The sequence below is a fragment of the Lacerta agilis genome, chromosome 1, assembly GCF_009819535.1.
Source record: "Lacerta agilis isolate rLacAgi1 chromosome 1, rLacAgi1.pri, whole genome shotgun sequence".
Taxonomy (NCBI): Eukaryota; Metazoa; Chordata; class Lepidosauria; order Squamata; family Lacertidae; genus Lacerta; species Lacerta agilis.
Window position 1 is genome coordinate 84,094,085 of NC_046312.1, and position 22,994 is coordinate 84,117,078.

The 22,994-nt window shown below is 44.8% G+C and overlaps 1 protein-coding gene across 4 annotated transcripts in view; it reads right to left on the reverse strand.

Moving 5' to 3' along the window:
- The window catches only part of PLCD4 (phospholipase C delta 4), a 33,001-nt gene continuing 10,007 nt past the window's right edge, over positions 1-22,994 (reverse strand). Inside the window, exons 2-16 of one of the 4 annotated variants that reach the window (XM_033160936.1) lie at positions 17,423-17,481; positions 16,050-16,208; positions 13,343-13,571; positions 12,277-12,406; positions 11,206-11,437; positions 10,630-10,831; positions 8,516-8,660; positions 7,921-8,073; positions 7,180-7,347; positions 6,043-6,232; positions 5,448-5,564; positions 3,870-4,048; positions 2,944-3,079; positions 1,737-1,886; positions 1-122 (exon numbers count right to left, since the gene is read on the reverse strand). In XM_033160936.1, coding sequence (XP_033016827.1) covers positions 19-122; positions 1,737-1,886; positions 2,944-3,079; positions 3,870-4,048; positions 5,448-5,564; positions 6,043-6,232; positions 7,180-7,347; positions 7,921-8,073; positions 8,516-8,660; positions 10,630-10,831; positions 11,206-11,437; positions 12,277-12,406; positions 13,343-13,571; positions 16,050-16,208; positions 17,423-17,447 — 2,319 coding nt within the window. In that variant the 5' untranslated portion in view covers positions 17,448-17,481 and the 3' untranslated portion in view covers positions 1-18. Of the gene's footprint in view, positions 123-1,736; positions 1,887-2,943; positions 3,080-3,869; positions 4,049-5,419; positions 5,565-6,042; positions 6,233-7,179; positions 7,348-7,920; positions 8,074-8,515; positions 8,661-10,629; positions 10,832-11,205; positions 11,438-12,276; positions 12,407-13,342; positions 13,572-16,049; positions 16,209-17,422; positions 17,684-22,994 lie in introns of those variants that run through there. The other 3 variants (XM_033160953.1, XM_033160944.1, XR_004427378.1) reach the window with 3 other exon arrangements.

Here is a 22,994-nt window from a genome sequence, read left to right on the forward strand (position 1 = left end):
TTTGGAGACACAGTTGCTTTAGTCACTCTCTGTTGACAACTCCCTGATTCGGATATGGACAAATAGGGAGGCTGGTGGGATCCCCGTCCCATCCTTGGAAAGAAGGTGGATGTGGCGGTATCCTGCATGGGAGACAAAACAAAAAAAAAGCACCACGCACAGTGTTTGAAGCTGCCTTGTGTTGAGTTAGGCCAAGGGTAGCCAACCATGTTGTTGCGCTCCAGCTGCCATCAGCTCCAGCCAGCATGGCCAATGGCCAGGGACTGTGGGAGCTGTACTTCAACAACACCTGGAGAGTCCCATGCTTGCTATCCCTGAGTTAAACTACTGGTCCATCCAGCCCAGCTCTGCCTACTATAACCAGCAGAGCCCTGGTGGGATCCTAAGAACACACACAAACCAAGATGCCAGGGCTCATCTGCATGCATAGCCTGTGCTTTGCTGAGCTCTGAATAAATAATACAGGCAGAGACATGGGTGTAGCCAAGGGGGGATCGGGGGGGGGCAGCCACTGCCCCCCTCATCCACAAAAAGCATTGAAAGTACTTAATTGATTGAGGATCCTGGCTACACCCAGGGGCAGAGAGCACATTTGTCTCTAGAGTCAGCTTTTCCTGGCTGTCTCTCGAACTTCCTCTGGATAGTTACAAATTCTGGGTTTCTCCCATTCCGTTGAGTAGATTTGATGTTTTATATATTCTGCCTGCCCTACAGCAGATGCATTTATTTGGTTGATCGCAGCTACAGCCTGTAGAAGTATGCATTCTAACACCGATACAGGGCACAGTATTTCTCTTCTCCACTAGATGGAGGCAACATGAGCTCCCTCCCTCCCCCTACAAAGAAATAGATGTATGTATGCACACGGGATGGGAATGTAAAACTCTGCAGTGTGATCTAGGAGCAGCTACAAGTTTGGTAATAACTAATCCAAATACTGTACTAAGGAAGCAAATCCATTGATTCTGAGGATGGAATCATATACAAACCCCACCACCCCATGCTGCAAATTGAGTTGTACTTCTCATGGGGGAGAGTTAACTTGTGGGTTGTGATAAAACGTCAGGCCTGCTTTGGAATTAAAAGTTTAAAAAAAATAATCAGGGAGCAGCTGTACAGGTTTAAAAGAGCAGCAGCTTTAACTGCATTTCAATCAAACTGATTGACTGAATCCAGACTTACAATGCACTCCTAATTCCACTTACCTGGGTAAGCCTCACTGAACTCAGTGGGATTTACTTCTGAGAAGACATGGTTAGAAGGGCCCTGGTAATCATTCAGGGCTCCTCCACACTTCCACTTGTCTTGTGCCTGGAAAATGGGCCCAAGAGGCTTTGCCTTTGCCCCCAGTGCTTTCCCCGGAAAACCTGCTCTTTACTGCTGAATTGGAACAAATGGCAATTCAACGAAAACCCAATTGCTGTTTGGTTCCATTTAGCAGAAAACCACAGGTTTCTCCAGGGGAAAGTGGCAGCGCAAACGGAGGTGTGGATGAGCCCAGAGTCTGGATCTAATCCTATGTACTTTTGTGTTCTGCTGTGGTCATAATATCCATGTGCTGATTTACTGAGTTGTTACGGTCTCTGTTGCAGGGGGTAACTTAGTCTGCCTTCCTTATGGACACAAATAACTGTCTCTAGCTAACTGATCTGCCAGGGATGCATTTGTCTCTTGATCTTCGCAGCAAACTGGCACAAGGTAGCCACACCCCACAGGGCTAAAAGGGAGATGCTCACCTGCTTTGACACTAGTAAGAGGTAGAGTGTACTGTCCCACAAAGTCATTCCGAGATGCCTTGTCATAATCCTCCACCACAAAGCGCAGAAGTGCCAGCTCTGGTACCCAAACCTGGAACTGAAAGGCCTCATTCCATTGTGGGTTAAAACCTATCCAGGGATATTAAAGTGAAGAGAGGGTGTTGTCACAGCACATAATCTCTATGTGTCCCCCAGCCTCTCTCCGTCTTCAATTCCATAAAATCTCACACAACTTCCCTCTGCATTGCTGCTTCTGATATTCCTAAACTGCTCTGGTCAGTTTATCGTCTGATCTCAAAAACGCCTGCCCTCTTTGCATCACTTTTCTCCCACTCTGAATGGTCCAACTGGGCTTTTGGCGTTTTGAACGCCCCAGGAAAAAAGAGAGAAGATGCCTTTAAGTGGGAGGTTGCATATGCATATACTGTTGTGGGACCTTGGTGGAGAATTTTCCTTTTTGCAAAGTTCAACTTCCTTTTCAAAATGACTCTGCAAATTCCTAGCCTGCCAGGGTGCAGAGGAAAATATGAAAATGTAATGGAGAATAGACACATGTTAGTCATGAGCTGAAGCTTCACTTACGTCAATGGGACAAATCGGCTGCAACTCATTTTATTTGTTTTGTTTTAATGTATTTATGGACTGCTCTTTGGGTAAAACATTACAAATTGGCTAAAATAATCAATACAATACATACATAAGAACAGCACATACCAATCCACTTTTTTCAAAGAGGCTTAGTCATACAACTAACTTTTGCTGGATTGTGCCCAGTGTGGTAGGCCACAGACATGGAAACCCAAGGCTTCCAAAGGCGGCTTATATGCCCTACACTTGTACTTCTTTGGGGTTTCAAGTCCCCCTAATAAATCCTTCCTCTGATATCTGTTTCCACCTCTGCTGCTTCCTTGCACTTCACCACCCCAGCTCTTACCAAAAACAAAAATATCACAATTTAAAATCACGCCTGACATGCCTAGCATTTTAAGGACATTCATTCCTATGGAAGAATTTGGTTTTTAAAAATGTAGGATCTGAGTTTCCCTTGGCACAGATAACACCAGGATATTCATTCATTCATCCTTAAGTAATGAAGAATGAGTGGCATCCGTGTTGACACATGCATGAGGTCCACGTAAAAACCCACCTCAGCAGTTCTTTATAATAGCCAAGAGAATTGCCTCACCGTTATCATCAATATATTTGGTCTCTTGCTTGGCACTATCAGCAGGGATCCCATGAATCTCCACCCGCACTAGTGGATCGATGATGGAGCCTTCTTTGCTGTTGGGCATCTTGGGGAGTTGCTGCCCACTAATGATCTGGAAGAGAAGATTATGGTGAGCACAGAAGAGCAGTCAAGTCCACATGTGCGAACTGCAATGTTTCAGTAGCTACACCCTGCCACTCACACAGCTCAAAACAGTGACAAAGGAAGTTGGTCGCTATAGCATATAAGCCCAAAGACACAAAGGGCTTGGAACAACACTATGCCTGCTTGAAACAGTGGTTTTCGAACGTAATCTGCTCCGGAAGACCATTTGAGTTCTGAAACGTTCGAAAGCTGAAAACTCAATACAGAAGCCTCAAAACGGAAAACTCAATAGGGAAAACTCAAAACAGAAGCTGCGTGGCATGTTCGACTTCCAAAAAGTGCTCGAAAACCGAAGCATTTACTTCCGGGTTTATGGCGTATGAAAACCAAAACGTTCATCAAGGAGACGTTCGAAAACCGAGGTACCACTTTATCCCAAACTCAACTTTCCCAACAGAAGTTGATCTTTGACTCAACCAGGTATGGGGAAACTTTGGTCCTCCAGATATGGCTGACCTACAACACTCATCAGCCCCAAGAAGCATGGCCAGTGGCCATGTTAGTTCAGACACATGAGAGTCAAATATTCCCCACATCTGCAGTAGGATAGTAACACTGAGTAGCTATTAAAAGATAGCAGGGTAGATAGAGCCTCTCTCTAGGTTGGACGGAAATTTTCCAAGATGGGGGCCACATTTTCTCATGGACATCTGGAAGCTTCTTATTCCAATAAGTTATTCTCTAAAATCCTAAAAGTCCTGTTAGGTTAAGGTATGGGCAACAAGCTCACACAGTACCTTAATGGCTATGTTCAGGGGGCTACCATTCTCCCTGCTTTGGGGGTTCTCAGGACTGAAGGCTGTCTCTGGGTCTTTCATGAAGCTTGGCTTTAACACGTAGCCACAGCGGCCATTTTTACTGAAGAGCCCATCGCACAAGTCCATCTCTGTACCAGCCGTTTGAAAATTCAAGGCCACTGAGAGGAGGAGGAGGAGGGGGAGACAGGAATCTTTCAGACCAGCAGCAATTGGAGGCAAACGAGAGAGCAGTCTTCTAGCTCTTGCTAGCTTCTTCCATGCAAGGTATCTTAGAAATACAAATTAAAGCCCAAACTGCACATTGTGGAGAGAGGGCCATCAACCCACATCTCCCTAATAATGGGGGGGGGGGACACATGACATATCATTGTCTTAGTGTTTCCTTCCCTACACCCACTTTCGCTGGCTGCTGCTTATCCCATTTCTGGATCTCTATCTTCCCTCAGTTCCCGCCTTTCAAATCTGCATTTGCAAGCTTGAAGAAAGCTGAGGAAACCAACATTCAGAAGAGTTGGGGGGGGAACCCTTCCCCCATATAAGAACAGTCATGCTGTAAAGCCCAGTTTTGACCGCTAAGGCTTGGCAATAGCAGAATAATTAACAACTACTATTTATATAAAGCACCACTTTGAACACTGTAAAGCACATTGCATATTTATTTTACACCTTACCTTTCTGCCATCATAGAACCCAGTGTGGCATACATGTGGCTCCCAGACAGTCACCCCCAGACCTGCACTGTCATAATCTTATGTGCCTTCAGACGCTGGGATCAGGTTTACTCACTTACAATATCCAAGGGTGGAACTGCGTGCTACTTCAGCAAAACATGATCCTACACCTGTGTTCGCTGAGACACAAATGCAGGAGGGGACTTCCAGGAGAGGACCAGTGTAGTAGGAGTAGTTAACCCTTTCCTAGATTGCCATCTTGCAAAAAATACCCCCCTCTCCCCGCACCACACATGATAACTTGTCTCACTCCCACAAAGCAGGAGTCTGAGACTAGGCAAATGAAGGGGAGACGGTATTTATGGGAATAAGTGAATAAATAGAACCCTGTTGGCTCAAGCTAAAAGCCTGTTTAGTCAGCCTCCTGTTTCCCATAATGGTCAATCAGATGTGCAAGTGTGCGCTCTCTGTCTCTCTGCGTCTGTGTCTGCATCTCCCTCTCAGTTCCCCAGTGACTGCTAGTCAGAGGAAAGCTGCTGCTGATTCTCAGGTAGCAGTCAGACATTATGACTTACAGCCATCAATAGCCTTATCCCCCAGCAGTTTGTCTAATCTCCCTTTTAAAAGCTATCTAAAGCCCAATCTGCACTTAAAGCAGTATTGTGCCACTTTAGTCCTGGCTCCCCGCCCCCCCCCACAATCCTGCAGTCTGTTAAAGGTGCCAAGAGATGCTAGGCTAGGAGACTCATTCCCTTCACAATCCCCAGAGTTCCTGGGGAAGAGGGCCTGATGGTTAGTCCACTCTGGGAGCTGCAGCTCTGGAAAAAAAACACAAGGGTGACTTCCTCACCCACCCACCCCTTAAATCCTTCTGGCGCTGGCATACCCAGCTGGCACCCCACATTCCACATCGCCTGGGGGTTGTAATTGGAGGAGTCCGTCCGCAGACCGCTGGGGAAGATGCGTGTCAGCTGCCAGGCATTATGGCGGATGAAGTCATTTCCTGCAGGAGGTAGTTAGCACATCAGAAGTTTAGAAATCTGGTATTTGGTGAACCCTCTCTCCAGTTATTAGTGCTTGGAGAATGTGACCATCTGCAACTAAGTGGTGTGTGTGTCAGAGAAACAGTTTGCATCCAGTTTACCTAAAATGTAGACAGAGAACGTGGAATTTCTAGCTGGGAATTTCTAGTTGGAATTAGGGTGCACACCCCACCCCAATGTGTGCGTAGGTCTTCACAAACTGCTTTCTGGGCATTTGATGCAGAATTAGAGTGGCTTTGCTGGCTGCTTACAAGAGGTTGTTTGCTTCCACTATGCTGTGCTGGTATGTTCTCTGACCAATGGAAATTGAATTGGGGAGTGCTGCCTCTGACTTTCTCACTGCTTGGCAATCTGGGGCAAATCATTAACATCTTTGTGTATGTTGGGGACGAGTCAGAGGAGTCACAGGCCCATCAATGCACATTCCTAATGTCTTGCCTGCCGGCTGCCTCCATCCCCCCGGTTTCTCACCAGCCTCTCGGATGAGCTTGCGGGCCTTGGATTCAGCAAAGGAGGACATCTCGTAAGACTTGTAGTGGCTGCGGGAGTGCTGGAAGCTGTGAAAGGGCACGCTCTTGCAGTAGACAATGCAGTCAGAAAGCTCTTGGGAGAGGGACTGTTTGGCCTTCTGCAAAGAACGTGAGACCGACTTGTAAATGATGACCGTGTGTACTGCAGACACGGGAATAAGATTGAGTCCCACACCTGCTAAAAATAAAATCAAAATATCAGGCTTTGTGGGGGGGAAGGCTCCTTTTGCCTTTAACTGGTATGGGGCAGGTAGAGTTTTGGCCCCAGGAACTTTACCTGTCTTTTGTTAGAATGTTTGGGAGGAGGCAGGGAGCCCATGTGATTTGCATCCCTTGCATTTCAAATTTTTAAAAAGACTACCGGTAATTTAAAACCCTGCCTGGGAGCTAGGAGAGAGCTGCTAGTCAGAGAATACAACGGACCAGTGGTTTGACTCACATACAAAGGCAGTTTCACATATTCCTGCAATAGGAGAAGAGCCCCTTTTTGCTTCAGAGAAAGAGCCACCATCTCTAAATGGTTCAAAGGCTGTAGTGCAGTGTAAGCACGTTTGCCTTCTCTTCACATCAGGGTCTCGGGGTTTCCCAGTAGAATCAATGTAGCTCACATTCTATCAAAAATTCACCTGTATGTCTATCTTGTCATCAGTCACTCCTGCTTATGAAGGCAGGTGCCTCCCACCTGTCAGTATCTGGCAGGTGAGGTTCAAGCCCATATCGCTCTACGACGCTAGTGCAACAATTTTTTTAAAGCAAACAACCCCCGGACTTTTAGCAGTTTGGGAAATGATGGCGAAATGCATTGAAATTGGGGGATGAGCAAACGATTAATGGGAAGACATATCAACACTTGGCTGGCAAATTGTTGCATAACCTCCCCACAAACACATGACAATGAATGCTCAGTAAAGACTGGACGTAGCTTAACTGTTACGTAAGCTTTGTATAGGCAACTCTGGGATGGATGCTAAAAACATAGGTTGTCTGGTGGAACCCTGAGCTGCCACTACCTCTAAAGAGCCAACTAACCAGGGTTTCCATGTACCTTCTCTTTCTTCTTGTCTTCATTGCGCAGGACTTCTTCCTCTGCCTCTGGTCCCTCTTCCTCCTCCTCCTCCTCTTCCCGCTGAGGCGGCTCACCCAGATGCCCATTCAAAGAATCCTCCAGGTGTCCAATCTTCTTCCCTTTCAGGATGATCTTGCCCTTCAGCTCCTGCATGAAGACACAGGGTGGGTCATATCAGGGCAGACATGGTGGTGCTTTGAGTTCAGGCAATGGGGAAGGGCCTCTAGCAACATCAGCTCAGCCAGGCTGTCCTGTAAAACTCTGCCTTTCTCCACAAGTATGTCAGCCTCTTAAATATGCTCACAGCAAATATCCTGCTCAATTAAAGGTCCCCCAATGGACTTTCACTCAATATTTCACCATGACTTCAACTATCAACCACTAAGTGTCCCCAATACGTCTCCCTCCAGTACCTCTGCTTCTCCAGTGCAACTGCTCCTTTCCGCCTTTAATTCTCTTCTTGAAGTTCCGCTTAGTGGTTCTGACAAAAAATGCTTTAATTCCCACAATACTTCCTTTGGAACCCCCTCCAGTCCCTTCATCTGCCTTGACCTTCACCCCTCACCTCTGGCTCCTCCCCTTTCTATGGCCACCATTTTAATACTTCAGACTAATGAAAGAATTTGGGTCACCTGAGTGTTAACATAACAGTGCTAGGATTGCAATCAAGCTCTGTAAGCCCAGGTTAAGGAAAGACAATTGACAACACCATGCCCCCACCTCTGGTGAAGGCAACTGCACTGGGACACGTCCATCAATGGTGGTGGTGAGGAGCTGCTGTCCCAGAATCCCCTTCAGCTGCTGTGCCATGATGTCCTGCTGCTCTATGCTGCAGTGGTTCTCAAGAGACAGGATAATGGGGTATTTAGAAGCCTGGGAGAATGGAGACATAAGAAGTTAGAGACAGGGAATAGCCCTAAAGTGTGGGAGGTTGAAGGTGGAGTCTGGTGACATAAAGATGGGAATGGAGCTGTTTGAGGGATAGCGAGCCACCTTTTAAACTCATAATTCCTGGAGAGCAGACAAGTAGGATAGAGGGAAATGAAGCCACTGCTGGGATGTGGCAAAACTGTGGAACCACAGCCATTTGGAACAACAAGAAGGAAAGATGGTGTGCCCAATTTAAATCTAAAAAAGGGAGGAGTTTGGGGACAACTGCAAATAAAATTAGGCTCTCACAACTTTGATGTGCTGTCTGGAGGATGGAGGAATTTAATCAAAAGCAACACCTTGAATTTGGCTGGATAACAAATCAGCAGCCTTCACAATTCCACCCTACTGACCCCATTCCTTGTGGCAGATAAGTCCAACCTACCAGGAAGGCATATTTATCGAGGGTTGTCACAACTTCCCGGAAGGGGATCCTAGAGGTGAAGGTGTGGCCATGGTAGACAATGGGCTCCCCATTAGATCCGTCCCAACAGTCCACCTCTAGGCATCGGCAGCCCCGCTTCAGAGCCCTGCAGAGGAAGAGAAGGCAATTCACGAGCCCTTCCTAGCCTCTCAGTGTGTGAGCAAGCACCCTTTGCTGCTAGCTTGAAACATGGGGTGGGGGAATCACTTTTTACAATGCCAAATCCTTTGAGGCAAAAAGGCTCTCAGGTCATACTTTGCCTGTGCTCACCTGAAACCAGTATTGATTGCACCAGGCATTTCTCCACTTTGGAGGCATTTCCAAATGGCAATTCCCTGTGCTCTCAGCTCAGTGCTTGAATATTAAAGTGGAGGGGGTGAAGACCAAGGTAATATAAAAGGAGAGGTCTGAGTGGGTCCCTGAGTTACAGGGTGAAAGCCCAGCTTCCTTCCAACTTCATCACTGAAATGACAGGTGTACACACCAGCAAATCAAATGATATCAAATGCTGGGTCACCTACTAGTTTTCACTTCTTACCAGGGTTCAACTGGGGGGGGGGGGAATAATAATTAAGTGCTGCATGAATTTTCATGCATTTTATCAATTCATTAATCACATTATTATTTCAAAATGGGCACTTCTGAAAGTACAAAACTGCTCCAGGGATTGAAGGGTCTTGGTAACATTACAGGAATGGGTGGGGAAGCCAGTCAGCACTGTACACAGCTATATTCTACTTGAAACTTGCAGAACCATATTTCAGAGGAAATAATAAGTAGCATTTCCAGCTCAGCCCCTCTACTCTGTACACATTACATCTGTCTTCAATCTAAAGGCAGGAAGTAAACATTGTGGATAACATGAAAATGTGGGGTACCTATTTGTGAGCCCATAATTCACACTTTTCAAAACAATACACAAACTGAAACATAGTGCTTCTTTGAAATTCACATATCTCTGAATTTTGCAGTGTAGTTCTCCAACCATATAATGTGTACAAAAATGTAAAGTAAGCATAAAAACGCATATATTCATGAAAATAGCACACCGAGATGCATTATAGTAAGGAAAGTTGCTTTGCAAAAACTTAGATTAGGTAAAATTGCATACAAAATGTATATTGGAAGAAATCATCACTAAAATGCTGATAGATTTTCATGAAGACACTTAAAAAACAAACAAATGCAAACTGATGTGGAAATATGATGTGGAACTGAACTTAAAATTTAAAAAATTAGAAACGGAGAGAAATTGACAGATTCCTCTATCCTTAGATTTGCTGAACCAGGAAGTGAAGAAAGTGGGAAGCGTAAAACAGCTGTGGGGAACATCTGGCCCTCCAGATGTTGCTGAACTACAACTCTCTTCATCCCTGGACATTGGCTATACTTGCTGGGACTGATGGGAGTTATAGTTCAGCAACATCTGGAGAGCCAAAAATTCTACACACTTTGAGTAAAGCCAAGTGTGGCTGTTCTGCCCTCACAAGGGTCAGTTATGTAGTGATAGCAAACCTGTGTATTGGTATTAGGTAGAAGGAATGACAATGCTGCCCCTTTAAGAAAAGATAGTGCCTTTTATGGATTTTGACTTCTTGTAACCCTACCCTAGAAGGCCTGTGGCTTCCAACACACAAGCAATGGTTCTGGAAACTGGGCTCCAGGCCTGGTTCTGGAAGGCCCAGAATTGAATCCATACCACCAATGGCTGACATCTCTGGCATTCTGGTGCCTTTGTCATGTCATTACTTTACTGCGGTGGAACTGCTCTCTCAGGCGTAATAAGTGAGGAAAGTTTTTTTGGGGGAAGAGGTTGTAATGTTGAAGGAATCCAATCTATGCATGAGGTTCACCAGTGTCTGAAGCAATTCCAGTCAGTGTTTTATAAAAAGCTCAGGAGATCTGGGGACTAGGCCTTGAGATGTAGATTTCTAGTGGGCTTTTCTTCTGCTTAAACATGTATTTGAATTTGCTCAAGTGGTTTGGTCACCAACCTTTGTGTAAAGAGTACATCTTACAGAGGTCATAATTGTGAAAGGTATCTTCTGAGTCAACTGCCTTTTGATTGTGATTACCTGATATATCCTTCCACACTGCTTTGTCCTCTCAGCTGGTCCTCCATCAGGTATGTGTTGTGGGAGGAGGAGATGAAGTAATGACAGAGGGGCTGAGACATATCCTGAAAGACTGTCCTGTGCTCAGGGTTGAAGATGGAGCCATCAGGGGAGCAGAGGTACGTGAGGAACCCATCAATGCTCAGGATGTGGCGAGCCTTGGCTGTGGGAAGAGACAGCCAGTTGGAGAGAGAACAATATTGAGGAGGAATTAGCCTCCAAAAACAAACAAACAAAAGACACTGAACTGGACAAAGCTAGTGAAAGAGGAGCCTTTGGAGTGCTGGGGGAAAGCATCGGTTTCTATGGCAATAGGTGTCATGAAACTGATACAGGTGGTGATAAGTGCTTTGTGGAGATCTAGTGGGACAAGAGAGACACACAGACACCCTCTCCCCCTCAATGCCTGGGAGCTCCTATTCTGAGACAGGATTTGGCACTATTCGAGGGCCAACCTGTGCTAACCGTGGGCACTTGTCCAGGTTGTGGGCCCGCCAGCTCTCCCTCCTCCTCCTCCTCCACCCCCACCCCGCCAACCTGTCTCAGACGGCTCATATCTGTCAATCAGCTCCATGGCGAGCTCATCAATGCCAGCCCCCTCCATCTGCTCCTGTTGCAAGAAGTCCACAAACTCCAACAGTGTCATCTTTTTGCCATCCTCGGAGTACTCCTGGAACAACTCGAGCACCTCGTCCCGCTGAGTCAGTGCTTTGTAGAAGAGCACAAACTCCTCCCCCTCCAGTGTACCTGTCTCTGATTTGTCGGCCATCTGCAAGGAATGGAAGGGTCTCTGACCAAGGGGGTCCTTTGTGCAGAAAGGAGAACATTGCGATAAAAGCAATGGCAGAGCCAGCCAATGAGAGGCCTTCTAGATGGCTTTTACTACAATTCCAACCTGTCAGCTTGGCCAGTGGTTGAAGGATGGTGATGGGAGTTTGTAGTCTGCAACATCTGGAGGGCACCACATTGGCTACACAGGCATACAGGATCGGAGGTTTACTCATGAAGATTCTTGAGACACACTGCTGCTACTACTACTACTACAGCACTAAATGTGCCCTAGCTGATGTACATCATAGCCATGTGGTCCTTGCCCAAGGAGCTTTAAACTACCATAAAATGACTAGATGGAGGCAGGAGTAGTAAAGGGTCAGGGATTAAATGAAGAGTGTGGGTAGGATGGGGGGCAGCTTCTGGATCTGGGATGATCCACCACTGCTCTTGCCATAGTCCATTGTCAGCCCCCACTGGGATCAACAACATGATAGAGAGACTTGGGGATGCCACAAGATGTCTCTGCAGGTGACCTGCAGTGATTTCTGTTCTATATCACTGAGTTTGACTAGACAACAGACAACAGACAGAGATGGGCAAGGAGCCACAGCCAGGTGGATGATGCTTTGACGGAGAGATATCATGATACTGGACAACAGAACAGCCAGGTTTGGGGGCACAGCGTGTAAGCAAAGAAAAACAGAAGTGAATATATGTGCACTAGGGTGTAATCATGGGTGGAAATGAGGTGCTGTTATCTTTTGAAGAGCAAGCTCAGGGATCCCTCTATGTAACCCAGTATCGTAACTTCCCCACCCCAGCACCCAAATTTACCTGGAAGAGCCGGAAGGCATGGTCTTCATTCATAGCCACGTTCATCATCTTGAGCAAGTGCTGCACCTCCTTGAAATTCATACGTCCATCTTTGTCCTTATCAGCTTTCATGAACCAGTCACAGATCCATGTGCAGCCCAAGACATGGGTCAAGGAAAACAGTCTCATAGTGGCCGAGCAAAGCTAAGTCTTCAAAACTAGCGATAGCGCAAAAGCACACGCTAGTGTTGCCAAGTCAAGATGCTTCAAGAAACGTGTGTGTGTGGACTCCTCATCAGCCTAATCCCTAGAATTTGGCAACTATTAACAATTGCATCTTGTTGAGATGCACCAACATGGGTTTAATTTTCATAAGACTAAGACCTTCATTCAAAATGTTACCTATTTATTTGCCAGTTCATTTATGTATTATTCTCCATTTAAAATCACAGAGTAGTTCACAGCAGAAATCAATAAAATACAACAACTGGCACCACCTTCCCCCTCCCATACATTCTATTCAAAATCTGTTATTTGCAGTTTTGCATGGCTTCAAGTAGTGTTTATAAAAAGAGGAAGAGCCAGAACCAAAGCAGACTGGAACAATGGGCAGTTCAGGCAAGATATGGCTGGGTAGTAGTGAAGAAAGATTGGTTCATTGCAGGGAGAGGGACACGGTGTGACTGCAGAAGTAATGAATTGATAGGGAAGTACCACAGAAGAGATAGTGGAGACAGCTGAAGCTGTGAAGGAAAGGAGAGAAAGAGATCTAAGTGTCAGCAATTGAACAGTGGGTCAGACCTTCTGGCCCTCTAGTTCAGGATCATTTCCATGGGCTGACAACAGCTGTCCAGGATTTAAGGCAAGAGCATTTGCTAGTGCTACCTGGAGACACCAGAAATTGAACCCAGTATTTCTGTGTGCAAAGCTTGTGCTCTGCTACCAAGGTACAGTTGATATCAACCTCATATTTGATATGAATCCTGGGTCGTATGTCCAGTATTAGAGAACAAATACAAAGTTGAGCTCTTGAGGTTAACATTTACAGGCATGGAAATGGACAGTGAATAATTCAACGTAAGGATATTGATCCATCTTCTCCTTCTGGTCCATGTTAGTGACAATCTGCACAAGGCGCCGCAGGCCTTGGATCCAGCACTGAGCTTCCTCCGCTGAGCTAGCAATTAGGTCTAGATTGTTACGGCGCCCGTGGAAGACGACCGTGAAGCAGCATTCAGCTGGGAACTCCTCCGCTAGACTTTGCAGGACCTCCGACTGGTGTCCCTCACGCACGGTCTCCACATCACTCACTGAGACTTGGGAGAGAGGGATAACCGCCAAGAAACATCAGCCTTCATGCAAAGGTTAGAGCTTAAGGGACAGAATTAGACCCTTGCTTCTTAGGTTGGACCCCACACGAAACAGCACCAGCATCATTACCTAGCATTACCTATTCACCCAACTCTTTACTAGAGGTTATATCCAAAGCAGCACTACATGAAGATGCCATCAGCACAAGGATTTCAGCTTGTGCAGTGGAACCCTCTCCACTTCTTCTCCCCCGTGCATGCTCCCTAAATATGTTCTAGGGGTTTTCCCCAACCCTCTGGAACTGATTTTGTGGGGCGCAGGACCCACATTTGGGGAGTAATGGGGTGTGTCCTGTTGCACAAGTGGAAATCCTTGCACTGATGTAAATGGACTTAACCATCCAGGGGTCCTTTACCTTTACCTTAGTTGAATAACCCCCTAAGAGCATAGAAATCTGCACTATACTGAGTCAGATCATTGATCCATTTAGGCCTGTATTGTCTATATTGGCTCACCAGGATTTCAGACAGGGGTCTTTCCCAGTCCAATTTAGAGATGCTAGGGATTGAACCTAGGATTTTCTGTGTCAAAGGCAGATTTTCTATCACTGAGCTAGAAGCTCTTCCTATCCTGTCCTGAGCTACTGTGCTGTCACAGAATTTTGACCTCCGCAGATCACAGGGGAAGAGATGCAAAGACATTTTATTGGATCAATTAATGTTGGGACATAATGTACATCCAGCATAAACTGATGGCGGAAGACATCTCAAAGGCAGTTGTGGGCAAGATAGTTTCACCCAGTGGACCATTAGTCTGGGGAAGTTCCAACAGCACGGCGAGCATTCAGAGAAACTCCAAGAGAAAATTAAACATCTCTGTGGATGACAGAATGAAAACATCCAGTACTAGAACAGATTATGCAACAAACAGAGGGAGGATGCACAACTTCCAGCACTCAAGGCTAAATCCAAATATAGTATATTCTCTTCTGGCCAAACATATTTTTGTGACCAAGGCAGGAAATCTAAATTGCACCATATGCATAAAAACTTCAATTAAATTGGCTGGCAATTTGATGTTCAATACCTGCCGCCTGTGGTCATCACCTCACTTTACTTCGTGACAGGACCAGTCCCACTTCCAGTGTCACCATATATGAATGTCAGCCTCAGTACACCATGCCCAGTGCTCTTTTAGTTTTCAGACAGGCACATCTACAATGCCCCTTGCAAGACATTCTGAACATAACATGCACACAAACAGATGCACACAAACATTTCGCTTTGTAGTACACATTGTGATGATCTGTTGCTGGATATCAGATGACGACAGGGACTTGCAAGTAAGTATTGGCAACAGCTGGATGGAGAATAAGTGTGTGTACTTGTGTATTTGTGTGTGTGTGTGCGTGCACGCGCACGCACGCGCACGCACGCACACACACACACACATGAAAGAAAGAGAAGTCATATTAGATATCAGATAAGACTTGCAGTTTTAATAAGTACATAAGCAGCAGTATGTTGAACCAAATGTGAAATGTTTTGGAAGGCATGCAAACACCATCTTGGTAGTTGAGATAACCCCAAACTAATTGGTAGTTGTTGCAAGAATGAGCTCATGTGTGTTTACATCCACTTGCTTTGATATATACTAAGTGGCTTGCTTCAATGCTATGCTTATCTGTGAGCCTTGGGATGCTGGGCTCTAGCCCCTGACAGGGGAGAAGCCTTGGATAGCTGCCACCCATGGCCTCACCGGCCAGGTGTGATGGGAGCTTCTGAGTAAACTGATGTATGTTGTTTTGTACATAAAGGATATCTACATGTTTGCTTGGGTGCGGACAAACCATCTCCTTGCTGCAGTGTCCATCCTGCATCTGTAAAGACTGGGAGATGTGGCAGGCTGATTCGCTGTAAGTCTACACCTTCTTTTAATAAAGCACTAGAACTGACCACTCAGGTGTTTTTGACATCCTTCTTTGGTATCCCTGCAACCAACCACTCCCACAAGCCCTCCTTTCGGCTGGTGGATCAGGACAAGCCGTTCTTGCCAAGAGATTGACGGTGGGCCTAAGGGTCAGATCCACTTGTCCTGTTCCCAGAACATTCTGTTGGCATCCATGACATCAAGAGCCAGAGTTTTTACACCCTAGTCTGAAATTCAATCTAAATTTGCATCTAAATTAGCATTCCCCATTGGAAGTCTGCTGCAGCCCAGCACTTTTCTTAAAATCAAGCTAAGTAGTCTTTTGGCTTGGAATTGTGTAAGTTTTGCATTCTGATCTCTTCCAATGACTGGTGTTTGCCAGACTATCATTAAACAGTTTCATGTGGGAGCTTCTGCAATCTGGACATGCTCCAACCCTTATGAAAGGATCCCCACATTGTGCTATATGCTTGCCTGAAAGTGCAAGCTCAAAAACAAGGTGACATGGAAACCAGCATTGCTATCTACCATTCAGAGCAAGGAGTGGAACTCACAGGCAGACTTGGCTTTGCCAGACATCTTGGATTTGTACCAGACAGTCATGCAGTCATCCTGCAGCATGAAGTACCGGGGTTTCTTCCAGTTCTTGGACTTAACCTTGCGCATCATTGTCCCCTGTTGCATCAGCTCCAGGTTCTCATCCAGCTGAAGGCCTGAGCAGGAGATTGAGGGGACTGCATTTCACATCAGAAAGTGAGTGAGGGCCACACAGGATGGGGAACACAAGGAATATTTGTCTGTATATAAGCATCCAGATAATGAACAGAAACTGACCCTATTGAGATGGGATGTCAAATCAAATTCAAGATCAGAAAGACCCAGCTTCTGAAGGAAACATTATGCTCTGACTGAAACAGCCATTACATAGCATCCTTCTAAGCAGCCTACCCCAACCTGGTTCCCTTTGATTGTTGTTGGACTACAACTCTCATCATCCCTGTCCATTGGAGATGGACTCAAACAAGATCTGGAAGGCACCAGGTTGGGGAAGGCTGCTGTAGGGCAAACATATTGATTCTACATTCAGATCTCATTTTGCTTCCGGCAACAGTAGTCACAACCTGCCTGGTCCCCTATATTTCTCCCTTGGACCCAGAGGGTGAGTGGAATGTATTATTACTAGAGCAGTCAAGTACAACATTTTCCTTTTGCCTAGAATGGACACATAGGGGGATGGGGCTCCAGACAGGGAGGACTTCCTGTCATACCTGCTCTGGAGTTTCCTCCCCCTGTGTGTGACCAGGTAGATGGGTGTGAGTGACCCTAACTGACCAGATAAAAGGGCTGGCCATGCAACCATCTCACTCTTACCCTCTTACTCTTGCTGGCTCTTAGCCAGCACATGGGTCAACCTTCACATAGGATGGAGCCCACAAGCAGAAATTCTGAGATGTAGCTCAGACTTCTTTTCACTGTAACCACAAGATAAAGCCTGCCTTCAGATTACTGCTGTGAACTGAATGTGAGTAAAACACTATTCTTGCTTTTAATGAAGACTGTGTTGTGTTATTATTATTTTAAGAGGGAAATAAAGGGAAAACTTACCAGGAACAATCCAGACTGGACAACCCAGACTGGATTGCTTAATTAAAGGATCCTAATGAATCATCAACTTGCTTCTGATAAGTTGCAAAAGGAATGTTGCTCTGCTGTTTACTCACTAGCATGAGTGAGGAGAGATAATATCAAAACAATGTATCCTCTCCTACCTACCTTAACATTCCCACAGGGAGAGGATGAGCAAATGAGCTAGCACCACTGATGGCTGTCACTGGGGGAAGATCTGCAGGTGGCATCTTGCTGAAGGCCACCCAAAACCTGGAGGTAGCAATCTAGAGGTTCCCTGGAGACTCAAGAGAATACTCACGGACACTGTAGAGAACTGAAGTCATGGTTCTTCTTCCTGTGGGTTGGCACAACGATCACCTAGAACACAAGAGAGTCAATTGGTTTCAGAATTGCCATATCCCATAATTTGACCTAGCACTCTCTGAAGTCTCAGTATCTGATTTATTTTCTGATGTATTGCATAAACAACTCTAGTCCCACAATCATACAGAAGTGTCTTTTTATCCTTAATCACCTTATCAGTCCTTTGATAGAAGTCACAAAAATACTTTAAGGTCAAGAAATTATTTCTGGTTTAAAAAGGGGGGTTTATTTGTTGCTGCTGCTAGGATTTATTTTCATAACCTCTTAGCATTACCATTAGCAGTAATAAAAATATATATTCTCTCTTCATAGCACTTCAGGAAAATATCACAATAAGCACCCACATTTTGATGCAGTTTTCTCTCAGACATGGAGCCACTATGTACTTATCTGTGTGGTTCCACATATGTTTTCATACTTGCAATGATGTATCTTTTAGAAAATTTCCATTAAATTTCATGGTACATCCTGCTTGATCCGTCTTAATGCTCAATGTAATACAAAAAAAAAATCTGGGATAATGATTTCTTAGGTTTGTCCACTAAGACTTGTTCTAACTGGGTCAGTGATCAAAGGTTTATTTACTTTGCTAACCCATTAATACAAAAAGTGCCTGGTTTCAAAATACTGGGAGAGGGAGGGAGAGTGACAGGTCAAAGCACCACCAGTGACCAACCAGATGCCTATGGGGACCCCACAAGCAGGAACTTCCCCTCCACCCACCAAGTTTTTATTAGTACTGCAGCACACAAAGAGAGAAGGTTTAACCTTTTCCTCCACAGCTACAATTTTAATTAAAATAGCCCCCAGCCACAGCAATTAGCTTTTTTTGGAGGGGGGGGGATTTGCTCCTCCAGGGCAACTTCTGTCTGGATCTCAGCTGGGAAACAAAACCAGCTCTCTTTCAATGCAGAAAACCTTCCCAACACTATCAGATAGAGATTTTTTACTTGCCACTGGCTACTAGATGAATGGCCTGCTTTAACATCTGTAGATTTAAAAATGGGCAGCACATTTACCTATTTAACTCCTTTCAAACTCCAAAGCAATTTAGAGAAGGGGAAGGCTATCCTTTTTACAAAGGCTTTTTTTTTTTTACAAATTCCAAACAGGTGGCTATGCTAGTCTGGGTGCAGCAAAATAGGAGTCTTGCAGCAGCTTAAAAACTAACACATTTATAATGGCATAAGCTCTTGTGGACCGCAGTCTACTTCCATCACATGCATCCATGAAAACTCATGCCATAACTCTTCTTTCTTTCTTTCTTTCTTTCTTTCTTTCTTTCTTTCTTTCTTTCTCTCTCTCTCTCTCTCTCTCTCTCTCTCTCTCTCTTTCTCTCTCTGTCTCAAAAAATGCACTTCTCAGTCCCCCAAGCAACAGAATGTTCCAGGACAGTCTTTCATGGGGTCTGTTTCCTTGTCTGGAGTGAATAACTGGAGGCACAAAAAAACAAAAATGCTAATTTAAAAGTACAGCAGGACAATTGGCAAACATGCCAGGAATACTAATTCCCAAAACAGCACCAGTCCACCAAAGCAACAGCATCTGCCCAAAATTACTCCATACCAGCCAGTGGCAAAATCCTTTTTCTCTTGCTAAATACAAAGCTGAAAAATTGCTTTTTTCAGGCCCTACTGAGCAAAACATAATCCAAATCCCTGTAGCTGGAAGTAGTCACCAGCCATCAAGGGCCATTGAGGTAAGTGCTTTCTGCCATCAAGCACTACAACAGCCTAGAGTGGAAAAAACACACCAGTTATGCATATGTAAAGAGTTCATTTGAGAAGCTGAAAGGTACTTCAAACAAAAGATAGTGTCTAGAGAGGGCGCACATTTGAGCAATCTTAACAGTTGCCTGTTAATCAAAAAAACAAAGATCATGGCCACTGGTCCCATCACCTCCTGGCAAATAGAAGGGGAAGAAATGGGAGGCAGTGAGAGATTTTACTTTCTTGGGTTCCATGATCACTGCAGATGGTGACAGCAGTCACAAAATTAGAAGACGCCTGCTTCTTGGGAGAAAAGCAATGACAAACCTAGACAGCATCTTAAAAAGCAGAGACACCACCTTGCCGACAAAGGTCCGTATCGTTAAAGCTATGGTTTTCCCAGTAGTAATGTATGGAAGTGAGAGCTGGACCATAAAGAAGGCTGATTGCCGAAGAATTGATGCTTTTGAATTATGGTGCTGGAGGAGACTCTTTAGAGTCCCATGGACTGCAAGAAGATCAAACCTATCCATTCTTAAGGAAATCAGGCCTGAGTGCTCACTGGAAGGACAGATCCTGAAGCTGAGGCTCCAATACTTTGGCCACCTCATGAGAAGAGAAGACTCCCTGGAAAAGACCCTGGTGTTGGGAAAGATGGAGGGCACAAGGAGAAGGGGACGACAGAGGATGAGATGGTTGGACAGTGTTCTAGAAGCTACTAACATGAGTCTGACCAAACTGCGGGAGGCAGTGGAAGTGGCGTGCTCTGGTCCATGGGGTCACGAAGAGTTGGACACGACTAAATGACTAAACAACAACAACAACAGTTGCCTGGGATGTAGGGAAGGAGATGATCCAAGGAATACATGAAAGCAAATTTCCTATCAAAACAGTGATCTGGGAAAACCAAATGCTTTACCCTGGAGTTGGGGGTGGAAAGAAAATAAAATTCTTCAGCTGCTGAATAGACAACAGAGAGCAATGGGGAAGGATCTCAATCAAGGCAGAAAAATCTGGTTATTTGCTTTTCCCATGTAATTTGGCAAAGTGCATGTCCAATCATTCCAATAATGTACCACTTCATTAAATTAAACAGAGGACCAGGCTTCCTGCAGTTAAGGTAATCAAGGAACTGCAGCATCAAAAAGACTAGCTGTGTTAGTTTGGTAGAGCACAAACAGCAAAGGGTTTTGTGGCTCCTTCAAGGCCAACACATTTACTAGCTTTTGTGCACCAGAGTCTGCTTCTGTCAGAAGCCTGAAGGGTAATCCTGAGACATGAGACCACCCTGAGACCCCTGGAACCACCCTGAGACCTCTAGGTATAGGTATAAATTACTGGCTAAAACTTACTTTCTTTCCTGTTGGATTGGCACCCTTAACACTTCTGGACGCTTTCCAATCCAAATGGAAAGTCACTCTGTATGGAAAGCTAAGAGACTTGGGATTCTCACCTCAGGCCTTGTTGGCTGCAGGATACGAGAAAGCAAGAGCAACCATTCGCCAACGAGTCTGGGATGTGGAACTCCACCGTCATACGAGTGAGATGAACAAACATCTAGCTATAAGGGACAATGGGAGAGGATTTTCTCCAACAAAGTATTTGACAAAATTACAAATACCCAAATATAGACGGGCATTTACCCTTGCTAGATTTAATGTATTGCCATCTGCCTTACTGCAGGGAAGATTTGCAGGTAAACCATATGCGGAACAACTCTGCCCCTGTGGCCTGCCGGAGGTAGAATCTGTTTCTCATGTTTTATTACGCTGCCGCTTTTACAACGACATACGTCGGGTTTTTATTTCCCTGGTCACACAAAATCCTTTAAATGAATTCCTATGCCTTAAATGCCTTGTAGAAGATATGGACCCTGAGATTACCCCGAAAGTAGCTAAATACTGTGTATTACCTGTGCCATAAAGCTCAGAGAACAAGCGGTGTTATCGCTATGAATAGGACCCTAAATGGCAATTTTTAGGCCATATTTTAATGCCCCAATTCTAATCTATATATTTTAAATGCTGCTGTATACGTATATATACATGTATGGTTTTTGTTGTGCAAATTTTAATGTATTATTTTTGTATTATTGATTTAGTAAGTTGGTCTGTGACCGTAAAAATAAATTCATTCATTCAATCATCATCATCATCATCCTGAATTAGCAAGCGTACTCTGGGTGAAGAGATGTACAGGAGTGACTTCAGACAGAAGTGAAATGCAAAAAGAACAGGCAGTAATGTTTACCTGAAAGGAAAATAGTTACAGTGTCCAATTAACAAGGCAGTAGTGGTAGTAAGACTAATGTTTTGTCACTGATAAGTTAATGAACCCATGTAGTGTGATGTCAGAACAAAATCAAGCCGACAATCTGGATTCAAGCTGCACGTGACCTGAATGAATTGCCTGATAAATTGTAATTCAGCAGTTTCCTGGCAGAATTTCATTTTGAAGTCCATGTTCAGACTTCATCCCAGCTTGATGTTGCTTTTGCTTAATATTAGCATTTCAGGAAAGGATGAGAAGTGGGCAGGGGACTGCATCTCTGGAAATAAATTTGACCCTTGATGGTGACCCCTCTTTAAATGCTGAGCCTTTCTCCTCCTAATGTACCCAGGAGGGATTTTTTTGTATCCTCTCAAAAATGGGCTCTTAGGCGAAGAAGGCGCACTGGGGTATCAAAATCAATGGAACGAAGCAGCCGACTTCTGGGAAGAGGTAAAAGTCTGTAGAACATGCAGTCCTTTCCCCTGCATGACGGCGAAAGGCAAGTGCAATGCTTTGCCATGAGAAATCATCATCTCCATGCATAAGCTCATTCTTTCCCATTGCAAAGCCAATCTGTCTTCCCCAAGGAGATGGCTATTCAGAGAGAAAGGGCAGAAAAGGATATGAAGCTTGCACAAGCCCCTGAACATGCCATCTTTGTGCAATGTGACAGCTGTGAGCCGACGCTGACCTTGAAACAGCTCAAGCAACAAAATATAGACCATGTCAGGAATTGCAAGGAGCACCCTAGCTGGCAAAAGTAGGTTAAATTAATGTTAGTTTCTCTTGTTAATTTTCCTTGCCTTGTCCAAGGTGCTTTGTAATCATTACTCTTAATAATTTACACAACACTTTTCATGTACAAAAGTGTACCGCAGTATTTTAAATTTATTGGTTCTCTCCTCCCCCAGTAATTTGAACCTAATAATAATAATAATAATAATAATAATAATAATAATAGGCATTATCTGAAAGAGCATCCCAACTATTGACTGGGACCATTGCTTTTAAAATTAAAAAATTAAAAAGCTTATCCATGAGGACTAGTGGGGTATAGTGGTTACAGTTTCAGATTTAGGTGGTGGAAACCTGAGTTGAAATCAGTGCTCAGCCACAAAGCTTACTGGGTGACCTCAGGCCAATCTGTCTTGCAGCCTAGCCTAAGCTCACAAGGTTGTCGTGAGAATAAATGTGGTTTAGGGTGAGAGGAGAGAGAGCAGTGTGTACTGTCTCTTAGCTCTTTGAAGGAAGGAAATAATGTTTAAAATCTGATATGTAGAACCCATTTCCACACACCCCTTTTTAAAAATCATATCTCTTTGATAGGGAAAAGGTTTCCCACCACGTGCTAAGCCAGGGTAGCCAATGTGATACCCCTCCAGGCGTTATTGAACTACAACTCCCACTATCTCTATCCTTTGGCCAGAATGGCTGAGGCTTATGGAAATTGTAGTCCCCAACACTTAGAGAGCACTACATCTAACAGCATCAACATCTGCAGTGCACTACCACAGTTCTTAGGCTTCC